The sequence below is a fragment of the Dermochelys coriacea genome, chromosome 24 (genome assembly GCF_009764565.3).
Source record: "Dermochelys coriacea isolate rDerCor1 chromosome 24, rDerCor1.pri.v4, whole genome shotgun sequence".
Classification (NCBI taxonomy): Eukaryota; Metazoa; Chordata; order Testudines; family Dermochelyidae; genus Dermochelys; species Dermochelys coriacea.
This window is the reverse complement of record NC_050091.1, coordinates 1662199-1683214: the sequence shown is the minus strand read 5'-3', so window position 1 is coordinate 1683214 and position 21016 is coordinate 1662199. Positions and strand designations below refer to the sequence as shown.

Sequence of the window (21016 nt, the reverse complement as noted above, 5' to 3'; positions counted from 1 at the left end):
TGACCGGCCTGAGGCTATGCAGCCGATCGGTGGCAGAGATTGGGCTTCTTTTCCCTGCTTGTCTCTTAGCCCATGCAGCAGCCTGGCTGGGAGCTGGGGTGGCCCGAGCCTTGGTGTGGGACCCAGCAGCGCACCCCCCTGGAGTCTAGCTGCAGACAACAGCCCAGCTGAACTTGTAGCGCCCGGGTGCTGGGGGCTCTCCGTAGCTGTGGGGGGCCGGGGGAGGGAGAGCTGGGACACTTCGGCTCCTGTCTCGGACAAGTCAAGCCGAGTGAGGGTTAAAGTTTTGTTATGTCTGCTGCGTGGCCAAGGATTTTCCCAGGGCCTGGAGCGGGGCCTGTGTGCGTCGCGCCCGCTCGTGACTCAGAGCTGCAGGGCGGCCTCGGAACAATAACAAAACTCCTTTTGGGGAGTGTCTGGGGCCGCTGGGCTGGGCCTGGAGCCATGGACCCTGAGGGGCCCCCGGCACCCAGACACTCCCCCCTTCTCTTGGCGCGACAGGGCTGTGTGCTTCGTGGCTGAGCTACACTCCACAGGAAACCCCTCACTGTGGCGTTCCCGGGGCTAAGCAGCCCAAGAGCCTCCTATGCAGGGCATGTGCCGCATGCCCCACGGCGGCTCGGGGCCCAGAACCCGCCCCCTGGGACCAGGGGTATGATCCCCCCGCGCACACTGACACGCGTTCCCTCCAGACGCTCTCTCCCCCCTTCCCCCCTTTCGTCCTCTGCGTCTTGCCCACGTCCCGTCGGACAGGGACGCGCCCTGCAAGCTGAGCCCGCACCGGCCCCACTGTACCCCCAGCCCTCGATTCAGAGGGGCGAGTCTCACATCTCCCCTGAAGGAGCTGCCTCTACTGCCTGGCGTCTGCGGCAGGGATTGGGGCCGGTAAGTATCGGCTGAGTCAAGCAATCTGCTCCGGAGGGACAGTTCAAACCACGTGGTTGATATTCTCTTCCCCCAGGCCCTGGGTGGTTGGGCCCGGCTGCCGGACTCCTGGGTTCTCTCCCGGGCTCTTCCACAGGCTTCCTCTGCCCCTTGGGCATGGCCCATCTCTGAGCCTCAGTTCCCTGTCTGTGAAATGGCAAGATGGCAGCCTGCCCCTGGAACGAGGTTCTTACTCTGCTGGGGATGCTCTGCCATGGTGCTGGCGAAGCGGTGGCCGAATGAAGCCGGGATCCCAGGCTCTCTGCATCACCCCTCCCAGGGGCTCCGCTGGCCGGATCAGGGCTCTGGCGGCCGCGGTGGACCCTAGGGGCAAAGGAACCTCACTGTTCTCGCTCCCCGGGTCAGCGGGTCGGCCCTGCCTTTAGTTATCTCCTTGTTTGTCCAGCACCAGGCATTAACCCTTTCACAGCCACTGGCTCGTGCCGTGGCAGCCGGCGAACGTCAGCTGGCTGGGCTGGGCTGCCTGGAGGAGCCAGTTAAAGGGGTGCAGATGGGAAGAGACTAGGGAGCCATGGGGGGAACCCCATGGAACCCCTCTCTGAGAAGCTGTGTAGTTTGCAGGCCTTTCTCCCCAGCCTGGCCCCATGCAATGGCTGGGGGAAGGGGGGACTTTTAGCCTTAATTCACCTGTTCCGTTGATGTCAAACTGGCATAACCCTGTTGCTTATAGGGGCACCGCTCCTGATTGGCAGTGGGGAGGCCTAGATCCAGGTAAGGCTCTCCGCCTCCAGGAGGGGGCACCGCGAGTTACGCACCAGACCGGGCTGGAGTGTTACAGGCAACTCTGACTGCACACCCCGGGCTAGCTTCCTCCTGACTCCGGGCCCGGGAAGGTTGGGGAGTCTCTTCCTCCAGGGTGCAGAGCTGTGAGGAGCCCCCCACCTGTCTCGGTCCTTCCTTGCCCTGTGGGCCCATGTGCAGCGGACTGGACACAGGTTGCAACCTGACCCATGTGTGCAGGTGGCTAGACTGAGATGGGGGCTTCCAGAGGCCTTGGGGGACGGGGGTCAGTGAAGAGATGTTTCCATCTAAGGTCTTCTCTCCCTGCCCATCAGTGTCTTGGATCAGATGGAAACCCAGGTCCCGATCCTCAGTGGTCGCAAAGGATCCCAGGGCCCTTGTCCCAAATGCTTGGGTGTGTCCTCTCCCCCCACCCTGGATTCCATCTAAAACCGCTGCATTCCCCTATCCCTCCTTGCCCTGACTGTGGGCTGTTCAAAGTGGCGGCTGCGTACCTCCCGAGAGGTGACTGCATTACATTGGCAGGGGAAGTATTTCCAGAGCATATTGGGGTGGGGGGTGTCTTTCTGGCTGGAATACGGACGCCAAGGGAAATGGATTCGATTCAGCTGGACTAGACTGTAAATCCTCAGGGCTGGGACATGGCACGTGAGGACCCTGCTCTTGGGGCTTCTGTAGTGGGAATAATTTATAATTATAGCAGCCCCTTGAGTGCTCCGAAACCCCTTTGCTCAGGGCAGTGGTTCTCAACCAGGGTAAACATACCCCTGGGTACGCAGAGATCTGCCAGGGGTTACGTCCGCTCAGCTAGAGATTTGCCTGGTTTTACAACAGGCTACATGAACAGCACTAGCAAAGTTAGTACAAGTTAAACTTTCCTACAGACCATGACTTGTTTATACTGCTCTGTGTGCTGAAATATAAGTACAAGATTTCTGTCCCCGTGGATTCATGTTATAATTCTGTGGTACCTGAGACAGTCAGCAAGTGTGCGGTCAAAGCGCGCTGTGCCACTTTTGTGTTTTGATGTTGGATTTTGTAAGCAAGTCTTTTTTAAGTGAGGTGAAACCTGGGGATATGCAGGACCAATCAGGCTGTGGACACACATGGCGTGGTGTATGTTGTGGGGGACGCCCTGGCGAAGATCAGATGCTTCTGGGCAGTAGAGAGTGACAGCAAGACACAATCCCTCAGCCAATGAATGTACAGCCTGGGAAGGTGGAACAGAACAGGTGGGAAACTGAGGCGCAGCGAGGTTAAGGGAGTGGCCCAGGGCCATGCAAGGAGTGTGTAGCAGAGCAGGAATCAGACTCCAATGTGCAGGTCCCTGCCCAGTCGGCCATGTTGTTGTGTTGTGTTGCCTACATTGCGCCAGGCTGGGGAGGGTCTGAGGGCTCAGGACCACAGCTGATGGGCCCGTGCAGCGGCTCAGGGGGGTGTGATTTGCTCCCGGTGCACATGGATGGCGTGGGGGAGGCCAGCCTGTCTGTGCCCTTGACGCCTGCTTGAGCTGGGCAGGATCGGCGCAGACCCCGGTGTCCCCCAGCAGCCCAGGGAACGTGTGAAGGGCACTAGGGGAGCGTCCCATGCAGGGGGGAGGTGTCTCAGACACTGCAGGCAAGTGAATGAATGAGCCCTTCCCCCCTCGCCCTCAGTGGTCCTCCTGGGATCCCCAAACCTGTCTCCTTGGACTGTGGCTGGGAGCCGGCTGGTGCTGGGAGGGAAGGGGGTCTTCCCGCTCTGGGTTCCTCTGTTTCCCTGGGATTGTGTTAGCGGGGCAGGGGGGTCCAGCTGGGCCACCTTGACTCCCAGCCCTGTGTGTCTATCAGAAGGGGGAGGGGCTAGTAATGGGAGATATTTTCCTTGTGGGGGGGCGGGTTCCGCTTAAATTCCCATTTGACAAATAGAATAGAAACATAAAAAGTGCCTCCCCCCAGCAGAAGAGACGGGGCATCTCAGCCTTGGGGCTCCCTGCAAGAGGTCGTTTCTTCTTACACCCTAAATCGGGGCTGCGGGCACTGAAAGGCCGGGGGGGGAGAGCCCGGCAGGAGTGAGCGAGTGACGGGTTAACGAGCGTGTCGCCCCCCCAGCCCCGCTCGCTGTGTTTAGTCTGCGCCCGCCTGCAGCCCTCCCCCTGGCCGAGCAGCTCCATGCGCCGCGCACACGCTCGCACCCCGGCACAGGTTCTGCGGCGGGCTTGGCAGAGCCGACTCCGGCCCGAGGTGAGCGATTTCTCGGTGCGGCCGGCGTCAGAGCATGGCTGCCGGGGGGGGCGGGTATCCCATCAGGGCTTGGCCCGTTTGTGACCAGCAGAATTGAGGCCCTGTCCTGCCCCCGAGGAGCAGAGTCTGGCTGCTGTCCCGGGATGATTGCGGAACCTCCTGTTCCGCCCACGGCTGGGTCCCAAGTGAGTGAATGGAGCTGGGATGGGATGAGACGCCCCCACCCCGGTCGGAGTCCCAGGGAAACGAGGCCGTTGCTTCGTTAGGGAAGACACGGGATTGAAATGCAGGGGGCTCTGCCTAGTTCAGGGCACCCTTGTGCTCTCCACTTCCCCCAGCAGGGCCAGATGCTCCCGGCCACACACACACAGCCAGGCTGGTTCTCTGCCCTGTTCCCCTTGTGCCCACAGGGTGCCCAGCCCAGCCCTCGAGAGCAGTGGGGAGCCCTCTGCATGACAGGACAAGGGGGTCGCCTCACACCCTCTAGCTGGGGATAGAACCCAGGAGTCCGGGCTCCCAGTGCTCCCCACCCATGCTGCTCTAACCACTAGACCCCACTCTTGTCCCACAGCTGGGCAGAGAACCCAGGAGTCCAAGCCCCCTGCTCTAACCGCTGTATAACGCACTGTCCCATTCGGCACACTGTGCCGGAAATGCTCTGACATGCCCTGTACATGTCCGTCCATCTGGCTGTGGGTGCCGGGGCCAATCCTCTAGTGCTGGGACCCACCCGATCCCCCGCCCTGTGCGATCCCTGCGTAGGGGGGACGCCCCCCCCATCCGCTCCGTCAGGCTGTGCAAGCTCTGACCCGCCCGTGACCTACCCGCAGACCCAGTCTCCTGTTTAATGTGGTTAATTCCCGTCTCGGCGTCTCCACACGGAGCTGGATGCACTGGCGAGGAGGGGCTGGTTGCTCCTGTTTTCCCTAATTCTTTACAGCCTTTCCTGAGAGCCCGGGCCAGAGACCTCTCCTGGGCCCCAGCAAATCCAGCCCCTCCCGCTGCTCCATCCCCAGAGGCCGGATCCAGCGTGGGCTCAGTGTAATGCCTGGGCGCTGAGCTGGTCTGCAGCCACTGGGGTTAGCTTTGCTGCAGGTTGGCCTGTCCATCTGTGGGTCTGTCTGTGGGTGTCCACCGCCAGCGCAGCTCATGGTTATCTGTCTTGCTGCAATGTCTTGGGGCCCCTGCCTGGGCCGGGCAGCGCACAAACCCTGGGCCAGGGTTGAGCCATCAAGCCAGGCTGGGCACTTTGCAGACCCTGCACTGGGATCGGGGCCCCTGGCCAGGCTGGGTGCTGGGCAGACCCTGCACTGGGATCAGGAGCCCAAGCCAGGCACCACACAAACCCCACGCCAGGATCGGGAGGGCTCAGGCTGGGCACGACGCAGACACAGAGTGAGACAGTCCCTGCCGTGAAGAGCTGGCAGTATGAATTGATACAGGGAGGGAGAACAGAAGGAGCATTATGGGGAAACTGAGCCCCATAGAGGTGCAATGTTGGGCCCAAGGTCATTGGCGGGATGGGACTGTGGCAGGGCTGGGAAGCCCCCTTTGCCCCAGTTCCCTGCGTCCCTCTCCCAGGGCTGGGAGTCGGTCTATGGCCGTCAGGCAGCCGATCCCTGGCGCTGCAGTTACCTGGGGCGTTGGGGACACCAGGGGAGGGTCCCGGTGAGGGTTGCGTGTCCCTCGTTCTGTCTGGGGGGCGGAGCCGCAGGCTCTGCACAGTGCAGCCATGGTCTGAGGCTCTAGCACTGAGGGGCTCGGAGGGCCAGGTGAGGCAGAGCTGGAAGTGGAACCCAGGAGTCCTGATTCTCCAGCCACCCCCTCTACCCACTAGAGCCGGGGCTCTGGGAGCTGAAGCTCAGCAGAGGAGCGGGGCTGTTTCCTGGCTCTGCTAGGAGCCTTTCCCCCCATCCTCGGGGCCCGGGGCCCTCTCCGGACCTTGCTGGGAGCTGGCACTGCGGCAGCCTGACCCGGGCGGGGGCTTGGACCCGGCCGTGTCTCCGGAAGGCTCGGGTGTGTATCTGGCAGGGCCTGTGGGGTAGGGGGGCAGCCTGCTGAGCCTGGCATGTTACCCGGTTGTCCTGGCGCCCAGGCCGCTGCTCCAACCACTAGGCCCCACTCCCCTCCCGGAGCCGGGTGGCGGCGGCACTGGGGGTGACCCCTGCCCTGCTGCGCTGTCTCTGCAGGCCACGCGGCACCATGTCCCTGAACGCCCCCACCAGCAACGACGCCTGCCTGAGCATCGTCCACAGCCTGATGTGCCACCGGCAGGGCGGGGAGAACGAGACCTTCGCCAAGCGGGCGATCGAGAGCCTGGTGAAGAAGCTGAAGGAGAAGAAGGACGAGCTGGACTCGCTCATCACGGCCATCACCACCAACGGCGCCCACCCCAGCAAGTGCGTCACCATCCAGCGCACCCTGGATGGGCGGCTGCAGGTAATGGGGCTTCCCCCCCCCACCGCTCTAACCACTAGACCCCACTCCCCTCCCAGAGCTGGGGATAGATCCCAGGAGTCCTGGCTCCCACCCCCCTGCTCTAACCCACTAGACTCTACTCCTCTCACAGAATCAGGGAGAGAACCCAGGAGTCCTGGATCCCAGCTCCCCCCGCTCTAACCACTAGATCCCACTCCTCTCCCAGAGCTGGGGAGAGAACCCAGGAGTCCTGGATCCCAGCTCCCCCCGCTCTAACCACTAGATCCCACTCCCCTCCCAGAGCTGGGGAGACAACCCAGGAGTCTGGGTGCCCAGCTCCCCCACTGGTGCCCCCCAAACCAGGAGACCTGCTGGGGAGGTCTGGCCGGGGGGGTTCAGGGTATAGTTGGGGGGAAGGGAGGGCGGCTGCCAGCTGGAGGAGCGACAGGGGTGTTGAGTGCAGGGGGGCTCCGTGGCGCAGCCGGACACCGTGGGGGCCTCGGGCCAGGAGCAGCGCGGGGGCCTGGCCTCTTGCTCGCTTGCCCTGGGTTCTTGTGACTGGCTCTCAGGGTCGGGGGGTCGAGGCCCCGGGGAGCCGGGAGGGTAGGGGGCCGAGAGCAGGATGGGGGGTGAGGGGAGGAAGGGGGCTGGCACTGGGGGAGCGCCCCTGGGGTGCCTTGGGGCCAGGCGGAGGCCACTCTCCCTGGGAGCAGCTGGCTCCGGGTGCCCCCCTCCCCTCCCCTGCCTCTGCGCCGGACCCCCCCTTTCCGGGATGAGTCACTGTCTGGCAGCATCAAAGGCAGCAGGAGGAGGGGGGGTGGGGTCTGGAGTCAGCAGCAGCCGGCCAAGCTCATGTGGGGCAGCCACCCCACCCCACCCCGCGATCGGAGACGGGGGCCGGCCAGTGATGGGAGCCAGGCACCGGCTGAGCTGGGAGGCGCAGGAGTCTTTCCACCCTCCCCCCCCGCCCCCATGTTTTCCCCCCTCCGGAGGAAATGGGCTGCCCCAAAGCAGACCCCTCACCCCCCCACACACTGCACTGCCGACCCCCGCCTAGTACAGATGGGCTCCCCTGGTGCGGGGGGGGGACTTGTCTCAGTTTTCCCCTCTTGGCCCCTGGGGGAGGGGCTCTGTAGCCTGGGGTGGGGTGGGGTTGTTGTGCCCCATTAGCAGAGGGGGTGAGGTTCGAGCAGCGCCCCCTAGTGGCTCTGCTGGGGGCAGGGTGCCGAGGTGCTGTGCCCTCCCAATGGCAGAGGGGTGGGGGGCAGGGGGCTGCTGAGGGCCCAGCGGAGCTGCAGCCCCTCTGCTGACTGGGGCTGAGGGGTGGGGTCCCTAGGGGGTGCTCTGTGAGGTGTCAGGTAGAGGGGGAGCCACGGCCATTTGTAGGAGGTGGGGGAAGGGGAGGGGCACTTGGTGTGGTGGGTTGGGGAGGCTGGTTCCTGGTGGGGGGGGTTGCAGGGGGCAGAGGAGGAGGGAGCTCTGTAATGGGGGAGGGGGCCCTGTGGGGAGGTGTAGGAGGGGGCAGTGGTGGGGGAGGGGCAGCTCTGTGATGGGGAGGGGGCCCTGCAAGAGGGTTGCAGGGGGAAGTGATGGAGGAGGGGCCCTGAAGGGGGGCTTACAGGGGGCAGTGGTGATGGGGGAGGGGAAGCTCTGTGGTGGGGGAGGAGCTGTGCGGGGGGGGGGGTTGCAGAGGGCAATGGTGGGGGAGGGGCCCTGCAGGGGAGGATTGCAGCGGGGGAGTCCCTGCGGGGGAGGTTGCAGGGGGCAGTGGTGGTGGGGGAGGGGTCCTGCAGGGGAAGATTGCAGGGGGGGAGGCCCTGAGGGGGGGTTGCAGGGGGCAGTGGTGACGGGGGAGGGGGAGCTCTGTGGTGGGGGAGGAGCCCTGCGGGGGGGGTTGCAGGGGGCAGTGGTGGTGGGGGAGGGGGAGCTCTGTGGTGGGGGAGGAGCCCTGCAGGGGGGGGTTGCAGGGGGCAGTGGTGACGGGGGAGGGGGAGCTCTGTGGTGGGGGAGGAGCCCTGCAGGGGGGGGTTGCAGGGGGCAGTGGTGACGGGGGAGGGGGAGCTCTGTGGTGGGGGAGGAGCCCTGCGGGGGGGGTTGCAGGGGGCAGTGGTGGTGGGGGAGGGGTCCTGCAGGGGAGGATTGCAGGGGGGGAGGCCCTGAGGGGGGGTTGCAAGGGGCAGTGGTGACGGGGGAGGGGGAGCTCTGTGGTGGGGGAGGAGCCCTGCGGGGGGGTTGCAGGGGGCAGTGGTGGTGGGGGAGGGGTCCTGCAGGGGAGGATTGCAGGGGGGAGGCCCTGCGGGGAGGTTGCAGGGGGCAGTGGTGACAGGGGAGGGGGAGCTCTGTGGTGGGGGAGGAGCCCTGCGGGGGGGGTTGCAGGGGGCAGTGGTGACGGGGGAGGGGGAGCTCTGTGGTAGAGATGGGGCGCTGTGGGGATGGGGGTCAGGACGGCGCCACGGCAGCCCTGTGACTGGATGGGTTTTGACACGTCCTCACAATAGATAAACAAAGGCCCGGGCGAGGGGTGGGCAGGACTGGGGGGGGTGCCGATTATGTCTGGAGAAGCGGAGGGGGGGGAGTGGGCTGCACAGTCCCAGCTCCCGCCTGTGTCTGCAGGGGCTCTGCAGCTGTCCTGGGGGGCGAAGGGGGTGGGGGAGGGAGCACAGACCCCAGCATCCCCCCACCTGACCAGACGGTCACTCCTCCCTGGTGCCCGTTCTCCAGCAGCCCGGCCTCCACCCCACTTGTCCCCAGCGCCCACAGGCAGGACGCCAGGGTCCCCTCGGCACAGGTGCCTGGCTCTACGGGGGCAGGGGCTGCATCTAGCCCCCTATGAAAAACATGGATCTTGGTGTTCCACATCCCAGAGCCAGGGACAGAACCCAGGAGTCCTGGCTCCCAGCCCCCGCTGCTCTCACCCCCCCCCCCCGACCCCACTCCCCTCCCAGAGCCAGGGACAGAACCCAGGAGTCCTGGCTCCCAGCCCCCGCTGCTCTCACCCCCCCCCGACCCCACTCCCCTCCCAGAGCCAGGGACAGAACCCAGGAGTCCTGGCTCCCAGCCCCCGCTGCTCTCACCCCCCCCCCCGACCCCACTCCCCTCCCAGAGCCAGGGACAGAACCCAGGAGTCCTGGCTCCCAGCCCCCGCTGCTCTCACCCCCCCCCGACCCCACTCCCCTCCCAGAGCCAGGGACAGAACCCAGGAGTCCTGGCTCCCAGCCCCCGCTGCTCTCACCCCCCCCCTGACCCCACTCCCCTCCCAGAGCCAGGGACAGAACCCAGGAGTCCTGGCTCCCAACCCCCGCTGCTCTCACCCCCCCCCCGACCCCACTCCCCTCCCAGAGCCAGGGACAGAACCCAGGAGTCCTGGCTCCCAGCCCCCGCTGCTCTCACCCCCCCCCCCGACCCCACTCCCCTCCCAGAGCCAGGGACAGAACCCAGGAGTCCTGGCTCCCAGCCCCCGCTGCTCTCACCCCCCCCCGACCCCACGCCCCTCCCAGAGCCAGGGACAGAACCCAGGAGTCCTGGCTCCCAGCCCCCGCTGCTCTCACCCCCCCCAGACCCCACTCCCCTCCCAGAGCCAGGGACAGAACCCAGGAGTCCTGGCTCCCAGCCCCCCTGCTTTAACCCCCAGCCCCCCCCTCCCTGAGCTGGGTTAGATCCCAGGAGTCCTGGCTGCCCGGCTCCCCCTCTCTCTGCGCAGGTGGCCGGCCGGAAGGGCTTCCCCCACGTGATCTACGCCCGGCTCTGGCGCTGGCCCGACCTGCACAAGAACGAGCTGAAGCACGTCAAGTTCTGCCAGTTCGCCTTCGACCTCAAGTACGACAGCGTCTGCGTGAACCCCTACCACTACGAGCGCGTGGTGTCGCCAGGCCTGGGTGAGCGGCCGGGTGCGGGGCCTGGCACGGAGCCCGCTGCCCCTGGGGATGCATGGCCAGGGGGCACCGGGCTGGCTGGGCCGGTCCGGGGTGGGCAGGGCAGGGCCTCCAGGGCTGCTGGACTTCTCGGTACCTGGGCATCAGGGTTGGGGGTGGCACAGCTCCCAGAGGTTGGGGGGAACATCCCCCCCTTTCATGTCAAGCCCTTTGGGGAGCCGGGAGCCAGGTGTGGGGGGCTCTGGCAGTGTGGGAGCCTACGGTGCTGCTGGGGTGCATGGTGCCCCCACCCGACCATGCGGAGGGAGCAAGGGGAATGGCACCACAGGGCCTGGAGCAACAGGTGCCCCTTGCACTGGGGCAGGCCGTTCACAGCTGGCCCCCAAGACATGCACTGGCTTCCCCCCGACACCTGGCTAATGCGCCCTTCTCTCTCTGCTGCAGGTCTGAGCATCCAGAACACAGGTGAGGGGCCACGTGTGGGGCTGGGCGGAGCCGTCACTCCCAGGGGCGGCTGGGAGGTCCTTGCAGAGCCTCCCCACATGCCACCCCTGGCTGCGTCTCTCCTGGGGGGGCCTGGGGTGTCCCTATGACACGGGGGGGCAGAGCCCCAGTAGTGTGGAGCTGGGGGTCCCTGTGACACGGGGGGGAGCAGAGCCCCAGGGTGTGTGGGGAGCTGCGGGTCCTTGTGACGCTGTGAGGGCCCCGTGATGGCAGTCACCCCCAGCCCTGCAGGAAGTGACCCCATGGCTTCTCCCCCCCACCGCAGCACCCCCTGCCCGCCTGGTGAAGGAGGAGTTTGTCCATGATTGTGTCCAGATGGAGGTGCCCACGGGGCTGGGCTCCCCTGCCAGCGACCATGGCCCGGGGGCCAAGCACCCACCCCGGGGGATGCCCCCCGCCGAGTCCTACTGCCAGCCGCTGCCCCCCCTCCAGCTGCCCGAGCCCCCCCGCGGCGCTGTAAACATCTACCCCACTCTGCCCATGTCACCCCCGGGTGAGTACAGCGCCAGGCCCTTCTGTGGAGGGCGGGGAGAGCCCCTGGGCTGGGAGGGAGCTGCCAGGGGTGTTGGGTGGGGCGTGTTGGGAGGAGCAGATTCTGTCTCTCTGGACTGACCTGGAGCCCGGAGGTCGTCCTAAGCGCCCCCCACCCCCTGCATTAAAAGCACAGATCCCAGAAGGGCCGTGACGGGGTCCCCTGCCCAGCGGGTGGCACTCAGGCTGGATTGGGGGGGCGAGTCTGAGAATGAGGCTGGGGGGGGTGTTTGCTCTTGCCCCCCGGGGTCCCATCTCAGGCTGACTAGGGCAGGTTTGGGGGGACGGCGGCCGGTTGATCGGTGTCTCTCTCTCCCCAGCGGTGGCCTCCGGAGGCCCCCTGCTGTCCATGGCACATGGCGAGGGACTGCAGCAGATCGCCACCCCACGCCAGCCCATGGCGCCCACCCCACCGCCGGCCCCACCAGCCTCGCAGCAGAATGGCTACCCCATGCCCCCCAAGCCGTCCTACCACAGTGAGTACCAGACCCCTCAGGTCAGCCGCAGCGCAGAGGGGCCAGCTGGCTGACTCCGGTCGGCATAGGCAGGGGGCCATCCCAGCGCTGCCCACAGCCAGCAGAAGAATCGCTGGAAAGGGCCTGGCATGGGTGTGCCCCAAATTCCTCTCCCATCTCAGGGGTGCAGCACATCGGGGGGGTGTCCCCGGTGAGGGGGGCAGGGCAGGGCATTGGGCTCTCCTGCATGGGGCGGGGTCCTCACTCTCTTCCCCTTTCTCAGGCAAGCCAGCCAGCTGGACAGGCAGCAGCACCGCGGTCTACACCCCCAGCCTGGGGGGCCAACAGCCCACCCCCCCGCCGCCCCCTCCACCGCCGCCGCAGCAGAACGGACGGAGCCACCCGCAGCCCCCGCTCCATCACCCCAACCACTACTGTATGTCGGGTGGGGGGCAGAGCGCTGGGGGGCGGGCATGGTGATGGTGGGGGGGAGCCCACCCCCAGCCATGGTCCACGGCAGCCAATCGCTCCCTATTTCCATAGCTCCCCCCCCGCCCCACGGGAGAAACTCAGCCACTTCTGGGGAGGAGGCAGCGGCTGGTGGTGGGAGCAAAGGGGGGGCAGAGCCCTTCGCCTGCCTGTTACCTTCGCGCCCTGCTGGGGCTGGAACCCGGCAGCAAGGCTCAGGCCCTGCCGCTGCCCCCAGGCCAGCCCCAGCTGCCTCCGCTCCCCCTGCCCCCCTGTGTGCAGCGGCCTGACCGAGCCCTTCTCTGTCCCCCCAGGGCCCCCGCACCATAACGCGGCTCCCTACCAGCAGCCAGTCTCCAGCCACCCGGGTAAGTGACGCAGCCACGGATCCCCCCCGCCTCCCCCAGGCCTCCCGCCTGCCCCCCGGCTTCCCCCCGGCCTGACCCTTGGCCCCTGCAGGTCCGGAGTTCTGGTGCTCCATCGCCTACTTCGAGATGGACGTGCAGGTCGGGGAGATCTTCAAGGTGCCGTCCAGCTGCCCCGTGGTGACGGTGGACGGCTACGTGGACCCCTCGGGGGGCGACCGCTTCTGCCTGGGGCAGCTCTCCAATGTGCACCGCACGGACGCCAGCGAGCGGGCCAGGTGAGGGCGGGGGCGGGGCGGGCGGGCGGGCCCCCCCACAAACCCCCCCCGCCGGGGGCCGGGCTGAGCCAGGCTTCCTGTGTCACAGGCTGCACATCGGCAAGGGGGTGCAGCTGGAGTGCCGGGGCGAGGGCGATGTCTGGATGCGGTGCCTGAGCGACCACGCCGTCTTCGTGCAGAGCTACTACCTGGACCGGGAGGCCGGGCGCGCCCCGGGCGACGCCGTGCACAAGATCTACCCCGGCGCCTACATCAAGGTACGGGGGGGGGGCAGGGCGCTGCCCTGGCAGCTGGGTGCGCACAGAGCCCTTGGCCCCCGGGCTCTGCCACCTCCAGCGTCCGTCCCCCCCCAGGTGTGGCCCCGTCCCCGCCCGGCGCTGACGCTCTCCCCCAGGTGTGGCCCCGCCTTCACCCCCGCCCAGAGCTGACACTCCCCCCCCAGCTGTGGCCCCGCCCCCCCGGCGCTGACGCTCCTCCTCAGCTGTGGCCCCATCCCTGCCCGGCACTGACACTCCCCCCCAGGTGTGGCCCTGCCTTCGCCCCCGCCCGGTGCTGACACTTCCCCCCCAGATGTGGCCTCGCCCCCGCCCGGCGCTGACGCTCCCCCCCAGCTGTGGCCCCGCCCCCCCCCGGTGCTGACGCTCCCCCCCAGGTGTGGCCCCGCCTTCGCCCCCGCCTGGAGCTGACACTCCCTCCCAGCTGTGGCCCCGCCCCCACCCAGCGCTGATGCTCCCCCCCCAGATGTGGCCCCGTCCCCGCCCGGCGCTGACACTCCCCCTCCCCAGGTGTTTGACCTGCGGCAGTGCCACCGCCAGATGCAGCAGCAGGCGGCCACGGCACAAGCAGCAGCTGCCGCCCAGGCTGCAGCCGTCGCGGGGAACATCCCGGGGCCTGGCTCTGTGGGAGGCATCGCGCCGGCTGTTAGTAAGTGACGGGGGGCGGGGCTGGGAGCCAGGACTCCTGGGTTCTCTTCCCAGCTCTGGGAGGGGAGCAGGGTCTGATGGGGGAGAGCAGGGGTGGGGGGCTGGGAGCCAGGACTCCTGGGTTCTCTTCCCAGCTCTGGGAGGGGAGCAGGGTCTGATGGGGGAGAGCAGGGGTGGGGGGCTGGGAGCCAGGACTCCTGGGTTCTCTTCCCAGCTCTGGGAGGGGAGCGGGGTCTGATGGGGGAGAGCGGGGGCGGGGGGCTGGGAGCCAGGACTCCTGGGTTCTCTTCCCAGCTCTGGGAGGGGAGCGGGGTCTGATGGGGGAGAGCGGGGGCGGGGGGCTGGGAGCCAGGACTCCTGGGTTCTCTTCCCAGCTCTGGGAGGGGAGCGGGGTCTGATGGGGGAGAGCAGGGGTGGGGGGCTGGGAGCCAGGACTCCTGGGTTCTCTTCCCAGCTCTGGGAGGGGAGCGGGGTCTGATGGGGGAGAGCGGGGGCGGGGGGCTGGGAGCCAGGACTCCTGGGTTCTCTTCCCAGCTTTGGGAGGGGAGCGGGGTCTGATGGCTGGGAGCCGGGACCCCCGGGTATGTCCCAGCGGTAGGGGAGGGGCCCGAGTCCCCCACACTCCGGGCCCGCCTGTCTCTCCTTTGCCCCCTCCCCAGGCCTCTCCGCTGCTGCCGGGATCGGCGTGGACGACCTCCGGCGTCTCTGCATCCTGCGTCTGAGCTTCGTCAAGGGCTGGGGGCCAGACTACCCCCGCCAGAGCATCAAGCACACGCCCTGCTGGATCGAGGTGCACCTGCACCGCGCCCTGCAGCTGCTGGACGAGGTGCTGCACACCATGCCCATGGCCGACCCAGGGCCCGTCAACTAGCGGGGCTGGCGGGACAGTGGCTTCCAGCCTCTGATTTAAAGGGCCAGCGCTGCCTTCAGTCGATGAGCGTCCGTGGGGCCTTATGTTACCATGTGGGGTGCCAGGACTCCCCCCTCCCCCACGATTCTGCCCCTCCCACTGAGCCCTGAACCGGCTGCCACCCAGGAGCCAAAGCAAGCCAGCCCCAGCTTCAGGGAGTCTCTGGGCTCTGTCGAGACTCTAACAAGGGAGCAACTGCCCCGATGTGCTGGTCCCCTCTGGGCTCTGCCACGGCTCGCCCTGGAGACGTGGCACCTGGGGGCGTGGGCACGCCGACAGGTCAGGGACTGTCTAGCCTGCTGGGTCTCTTCCATCTCTGTGATCTAGGAAGCGAGGAGCCGGTGACGTTTTAAACTCCCCTTCCCTGCGCCATCCACCCACCCCATCCCTCCGCTTCGTCTCACCCCTTTGCCCAGCACTCAGCCAGGCGCTGCCCTGCAGGGAGCAGCTTGTGAGCGGCCACTCTCCCCCCCATGAAACCCCGCCCGGTCGCACTCGCTTCTTGGGGTGGTTTAATTTAATTTGTAATAAAAAGCCAAATAACTAGGGCCATACCAAATTCACAGCCGTGAAAAACGCCTCAGGGACCATGAAATCTGGTCTCCCAGATTGAAATTGGGTCTTTTGTGTGCTTTTACCCTATACTATACAGATTTCACAGAGGAGACCCGCGTTTCTCAAATGGGGTCCTGACCCAAATGAGTTAGAGTGGCTAGAGAGCGACAGCTGCTGACTGAGGGCCCAGCTCTGCAGGCAGCAGCACAGAAGTCGGGGTGGCAGTACCGCAACCCCCCCTACAATAACCTTGCGACCCCCCCAACTCTTGTTTGGGTCAGGACCCCAACAATGACAACACCCTGAAATTTCAAATTTAAATAGCTGAAATCATTAAATTGATGATTTTTTAAATCCTATCACCGTGAAATTGACCAGAATGGACGGTGAATTTGGTAGGGCCCCACAACTAACTAAAAGTACCAAAAATCCCAGCACGGCACTGCCAGGGCCTGGCCCCCTTTGCCCGCTGCAGGGAACGTGGTTGTGGCCAGCTCTGTCCGTGCAGCTCATTGGCTCTGCCGTTCCCAAGAGCGCCAGAGGTCGGCTGGGTTTGCACCATGGGGAGCGTCTCACTCCCAGGCCAGGCTTGGGGAAGGAGCCGGGTAAATGGTCCGATTTCCTCCCATGCCCTGAGCCCTCCATGAGCTGGAATTCAGACACTTCATGTGGCTTTTTTAATCTTTATTTAAATGATCTGGGTTTTTTCCACTGGTCTCATGTCTGCTCCTTCCCGCCAGGGCGCGCTGGGGTGTGGGAGGGGGAGATAAGCTGGTTTCTTTCCCTGCAGTGGAGGCTGCGACGGGGCAGCCACTCAGACCTGGTTACCTGGTGCTTTCTGTTCTTGAAGCTCTGTCCCAGCAGCTGCTCCACTACCCGCTCCCAGTGAGCCATGGCCTAGCTGGGCAAGGAGGCGAGGTATTTGGGTCATGCTGCAGAGAGGGAGACAGGATGTCTGGGTCCCATTCCTGGGCTCAGTCCCATGGGAGCAGAGCAGAGCCTAGGGCCGTCTGCCCTGGTGTCCTGTCTGTGCCAGCAGCTGGCTGCGGGACGTGCAGGAACCCTGCACTGATGGGGTCACCTGCTGGAGCCAGGTTCACGCCCTGAGACAGGAGCTTTTCTCTGGGTTATTTTGTGTAACTGGATATTTCTGTTCTCCATGAAACCGTCTGCATCCAGCTGAGTCCTTGGCCTAAATGAGAGCTTGTGGCAGTGAGTTCCAAAGGCTAATTGTGCTTTCTCTGCTACGTCGGCCAGTGGCCTCCTTTCCTCAGCAGCACAGAGTGAGCCAGGCTCCTGAAACCTGCCACCCCCTTCCTGCCCCTGGCTGCCAGTGCTCTGTCCACCTTCATTCCTGCTTGGCTGCAGAGTGGTCTGACAGGACGGGCCCCGGGCTGGGCAGAATCCGCAGTCCTGATGTGACAGATGCTTATGGAGCCCTGGGCCGTGGGGCTGGTCTGTTGGGGGCTGGAGCTGTGGACTGGATCTGTGCAGTTTGCAGGAAGCTCCCTCATTCCACGCAGCCTGCAAACATTGCAGCGGGGCCAGGCAAGGAGGCTGCCTGGCCTGAAGGCGCCACTGACTCCTGCCCGAGGATGGCCCCCAAGGGGCAGATGAGCCCTGGAGCAAGGAAAGCAGCACCAGCCGTGCCCTGGAGCCAGCCAGTGCTGCACAAGGCCAGCTGGCAGGAACGGGGATGCAAGGCCTTTAAAACACCTGGGAAGAGGCTCCAGAAATGTTTTCCCTCCTCCAGTCACGGGAGGTTTGTGCCTCTCTCCCAGCCAGGAGGAGCCCTGCCAGCTGCGCACACCCCCGGCCTGTCCCACAACAGCTGCTGGGGGCTGTGCTGCATGTGATCAGGCGGCTAGTGCATCAGCACCCCACAGGCAGCTATGGTTCCTTGCCTAGCCCTCCGCGCAGACAACATGCTATAAAAACTGCACAACCCACCTGTGCCACAACTTTTCCTGCATATAAAAGGCAGGGCCAGCATTAGGAGGTAGCAAGCAGGGGGCCTAGGGTTGCCAGCGGGCCGTTAAAAGTCCAGTTGGCAGTGCAGCAGGGCTAAGGCAGGCTCCATGGCTGTGAGTGGTTCCCAGAAGTGGCCAGCATGTCCGGCTCCTAGGTGCAGGGGCAGCCATGGAGGTCTGTGCGCTGACCCCACCCTGAGCGCTGGCTGCACAGTTCCCATTGGCCGGGAACGCGGCCAGTCAGCGCTGCGAGGGCGGTGCCTGCGGGCAAGGGCAGTGCGCAGAGCCTCCTGGCTGCATCTATGCCTAGGAGCCGGACGTGCTGGCCACTTCCAGGAACCGTGTGGAACCAGGGCAGGCAGGGAGCCTGCCTCAGCCCCACTGTGCTGCCCCCCAGGAACTGCCTGAGGTAAGCACTGCCTGGCTGGGGCCTGCCCCCCGAATGCCCTCCCACATCCCAACCCCAGCTATGATCCAGCACCCAAACCTCCTGCCCCAGCCCTGAGCCCCCTCCCCCACTCCAAACCCCTCCTCCCTGGCCCCATCCCAGAGCCCACCCTCCCAGCCAGAGCCCTCACCCCCTGCCCCAGCCCAGTGCGGGGGGGGCTTGGGGAAGGGTGTTCAGTTTTGTTCTGTTAGAAAGTTGGCAACCCTAAGGGGGCCCCGGGGGCATGCTAAGCTGCTCGGGGGCTTGGCTTTGGCTTTCTGCCCTGGGCCCCAGGGGGGCTAATGCCACCCCCCCCCCGTAGGGAACCCAGGGGGGCAGAGTCCAGAGGGGGGCCTGGGGAGGATGCCCCGTGTGCTCAGCGCTGCACTGGGGGGGGGGCTCCTACCCAGGGGGGCAGCGCTGGCTCTGGCTGCAGGGGGGTCGCCCCCCCCATGACTGAGGAGTATCTGGGCTGGGAGTCCTGCCCCCTGGGAAACTACATTTCCCAGAGGCCTTTGCAACGGGGGACTGCCTTTCCCAGCGGGCTCCGCGCCAGCGCCCTGGCCCGGAACTACATTTCCCAGTGGGCTCTGCGCGGACACGCCGTTTCCCGGCACGCTGCGCTGCGGCGGGCGGGGCGATGGCGGCGCCGGCTGGGCCTGGCGCGGGGACCCCGGGGCCCGGGGCTCGCGACCTCTTCGCCGAGGGCCTGCTGGAATTCCTGCGCCCGGCCGCGCGCCAGCTCGACTCGCACGTGCACGCCGTCAGGTGCCTCCTGGGGGGGGCTGGGGCCCGGGAGGGATGGGGGGGCTGGATGAGGGGAGGTGCCTGGGGGGACGTGGGGGGGCTGGGGCACTGGATGAGGGGAGGTGCGTGGGGGGGCTGGGCCACTGGGTGAGGGGAGGTGCCTGGGGGGACGTGGGGGGGCTGGAGCCCGGGAGGGATTGGGGCACTGGATGAGGGGACGTGCCTGGGGGGGGGCGGCGAGAGGGGGGAGGTGCTGGGGCCAGGAAGGGACTGGATGAGAGGAGGTGCCTGGGGGGAGGTGCTGGGGCCCGGGGCGGAGGCTGGGGGTAGGCTGGGATCTAGCCCCATGAGCGGGGCTGAGCTCAGTGCTGGATGGTGTTGGGGGTCCAGGGGTTGAGCCTGGTGCTGGGGGTGTTGCCCAGGCTGGGGGTCACCCAGAGGCTCCCCAGGGATGGGTCTGTGCAGGCCTCACTGGGAGGTTGTTTCTGGCTCCCCTTTGGCGGACTGGGGCCAGGGTGGCAGCCCCCTCTCGGGAGCAGCGCTGACTGATCACCTTTGTGCTTCCCCAGGGAGAGCCAGGTGGAGCTTCGGGAGCACATCGATAACCTGGCCACAGGTGAGGCCACAGGGCAGCACCCGGCCCGGTGCCCAGGGAACAGCAGTGGGGCTGACTGGGCAACGAGCATGTCCCACTGGGTTCGGTGCCGGCTGAGCGGCCTCAAGGGGGTGAAATCCCCAACGGGGGGTGGTTTGGCCAGAGTGGGGCACGTAGGGGAAGCAGAAACGCAGTATGGGGTGGCATCGAACCCAGGAAGCCAGGCTGAATGTCAGGGAAGGTAACTAACGGCAACAGCTGTTGCACGGGGACACGCTTTCCCAGGGAAGCCCTGCAGGCTGGGAGCCCCATCGCTCCGGCTGGCTAGCTGTAGCCTGGGGAAACGAATTGCAGGGCCAGACCTACCCTGGGCCTGGATGTGGCTTAGCAGGGCGATTCTCTGGCTCTGAAGTAGGAGGGCGGGCCTGCTGTGTTCCGTGTGGGGCTGATTCAGGTGGGGTTTGGGGACGAGGGGTTCCCACCTGGCCGTTCAGTATCCCGTCCCTCAGAGCTTTGCAGGATCAACGAGGACCAGAAGGTTGCGCTCGACTTGGACCCATACGTGAAGAAGCTGCTGAACGCCCGGCGCCGAGTTGTGCTGGTCAACAATATCCTGCAGAATGCCCAGGTGGGTACGTCGCCCCCTGCCCCCTGCAGCAGAGGGACCCTGCTGGGCTCTGCAGGTGGGAGGGAGTCTGAGAACAAGCCCGCAAGCTGTTGAGGGACTCTGAACTGATCCAGCTGCCACGGGAGACGTTGGAGGGTCGGCCTGGAGTCTGGAGGGGCTGAGAGATTGTACTGAGATCTCCCAAAAGCTACTCCAGGCTCTACCACGCGCTCGGCTGGCTCAGGATGGTATCCCGCAGGCTTTGGGGACACCTCTTGGTGTGGAATCTTGACTGAGCACGAGTTACCGTCATCGCCTCCTTGGGGCCCCACCGTAGCTTGCCCTGCGGCATTCGCTTGCTTCTCTTGCCTGAAGAGCCCTGCTGCTCCTCTCTGAGGATTACTGAGTGGGGGGAGCGTCCCCTGTGCTAGGCCCTGCCCCAGAGCCCCTGGCTACTGCACTGAGAGCTGCCTTTTGGGAATTGACCAGTACTTTCAGTCCCCCGGAGGTAGCTATTTAAAGATGGAAATGAGCAGCTCCAAGTTCTGAGAGAATCCCTGGCTCCTGCTTATCAGCCTGGGTCACTAGCCCACGTGTGCTAGGAAGTATAGAGGGCGATACCCTTCAGAGCCTGCTATAGGAAGGAATCCATTTCAAAGGGATTAGGAGACTTCACGCACTCCTGCAGCTGTGGGTCTGGCCAGGGCTACAGGGGAAGAGGGGCGGCATTTCCTTGATTAGGCAACTGATCAGGGGCATGTTGCTACATAAGCATTACCTCCCCCCCCCCACCATGCAGGAACGGCTGAGGAGACTCAATCATAACGTGGCCAAGGAAACTGCCCGCAGGAAGGCCATCCTGGAGGCATCAGGCGGCTACCCCCAGCAAGTGAAGCATGGGGAGAGCCTGGCTGGACAGGCTGGTGCTTTGTGACTGCTGCCAAATGGATTCTAGAACTGGTACTATGAGTTTGGAGAGGGCGGGAACAAGAGTACCTGGCCCTGCAGGAACAGATCTACCATCTTGCATGCAGAGCTGAAGTTACTGGGGGGGACAGTATGGGAGAATTGCACAGCTGGGTGTCGGGGGGGGGAAGGGGAGAGAAGAGGGCTGCTCTTCCTGCTGCTTTCAGGGAGACCTCAGCAAGCTGGGCAGGTGGCTGTTTGCTGACACTGATGCTTTCCTTGTCATCCACTGGGGTTGGGGGAGGTAGGCAGCACCTGCAAGTGCCTCTTTCATGGTACTGGGGCTGTGGCTCTCAGACCAGCTGCCCCCAAGGTCCATACAGGTGGCTTGTACTAATATAAGCGCCATTCATAGAGTGGAGGGACCCATGTACAATGTATTGCGAGTCTTGTAGGTGGTACAGTAATAAACTGCTTAGTGTTTACAAATGGTGAGTGATCTCCTCCACGAGAGCTGGTTGGGCATGTCCTGCTGTACAGACCGTCCTCTCCCGCCGGGGGGAGGGCACTGCTTTGA

At 65.5% G+C, this 21016-nt stretch overlaps 2 protein-coding genes across 2 annotated transcripts; both read left to right on the top strand.

The window, feature by feature from the left end:
* Nucleotides 1-286: 286 nt before the first annotated feature.
* LOC119847714 (mothers against decapentaplegic homolog 4-like) lies at nucleotides 287-15898 on the top strand. Its single transcript, XM_038382712.2, is given in 13 exon segments — nucleotides 287-738; nucleotides 740-885; nucleotides 6098-6347; nucleotides 10027-10201; nucleotides 10643-10663; nucleotides 10968-11195; nucleotides 11554-11709; nucleotides 11972-12124; nucleotides 12471-12524; nucleotides 12616-12799; nucleotides 12888-13056; nucleotides 13585-13723; nucleotides 14382-15898. Coding segments are annotated over 13 exon segments (1971 nt in total). The 5' UTR covers nucleotides 287-654; the 3' UTR covers nucleotides 14594-15898.
* Nucleotides 15899-18177: 2279 nt separating this feature from the next.
* On the top strand, nucleotides 18178-20924 carry SNAPIN (SNAP associated protein). The gene is made up of 5 exons (XM_043501812.1): nucleotides 18178-18352; nucleotides 18901-18947; nucleotides 19436-19554; nucleotides 20333-20774; nucleotides 20813-20924. Exons 1-4 carry the CDS (start codon nucleotides 18225-18227, stop codon nucleotides 20465-20467), a joined length of 429 nt encoding a protein of 142 aa, XP_043357747.1. The 5' UTR covers nucleotides 18178-18224; the 3' UTR covers nucleotides 20468-20774; nucleotides 20813-20924.
* The last annotated feature ends 92 nt before the right edge of the window (nucleotides 20925-21016 follow it).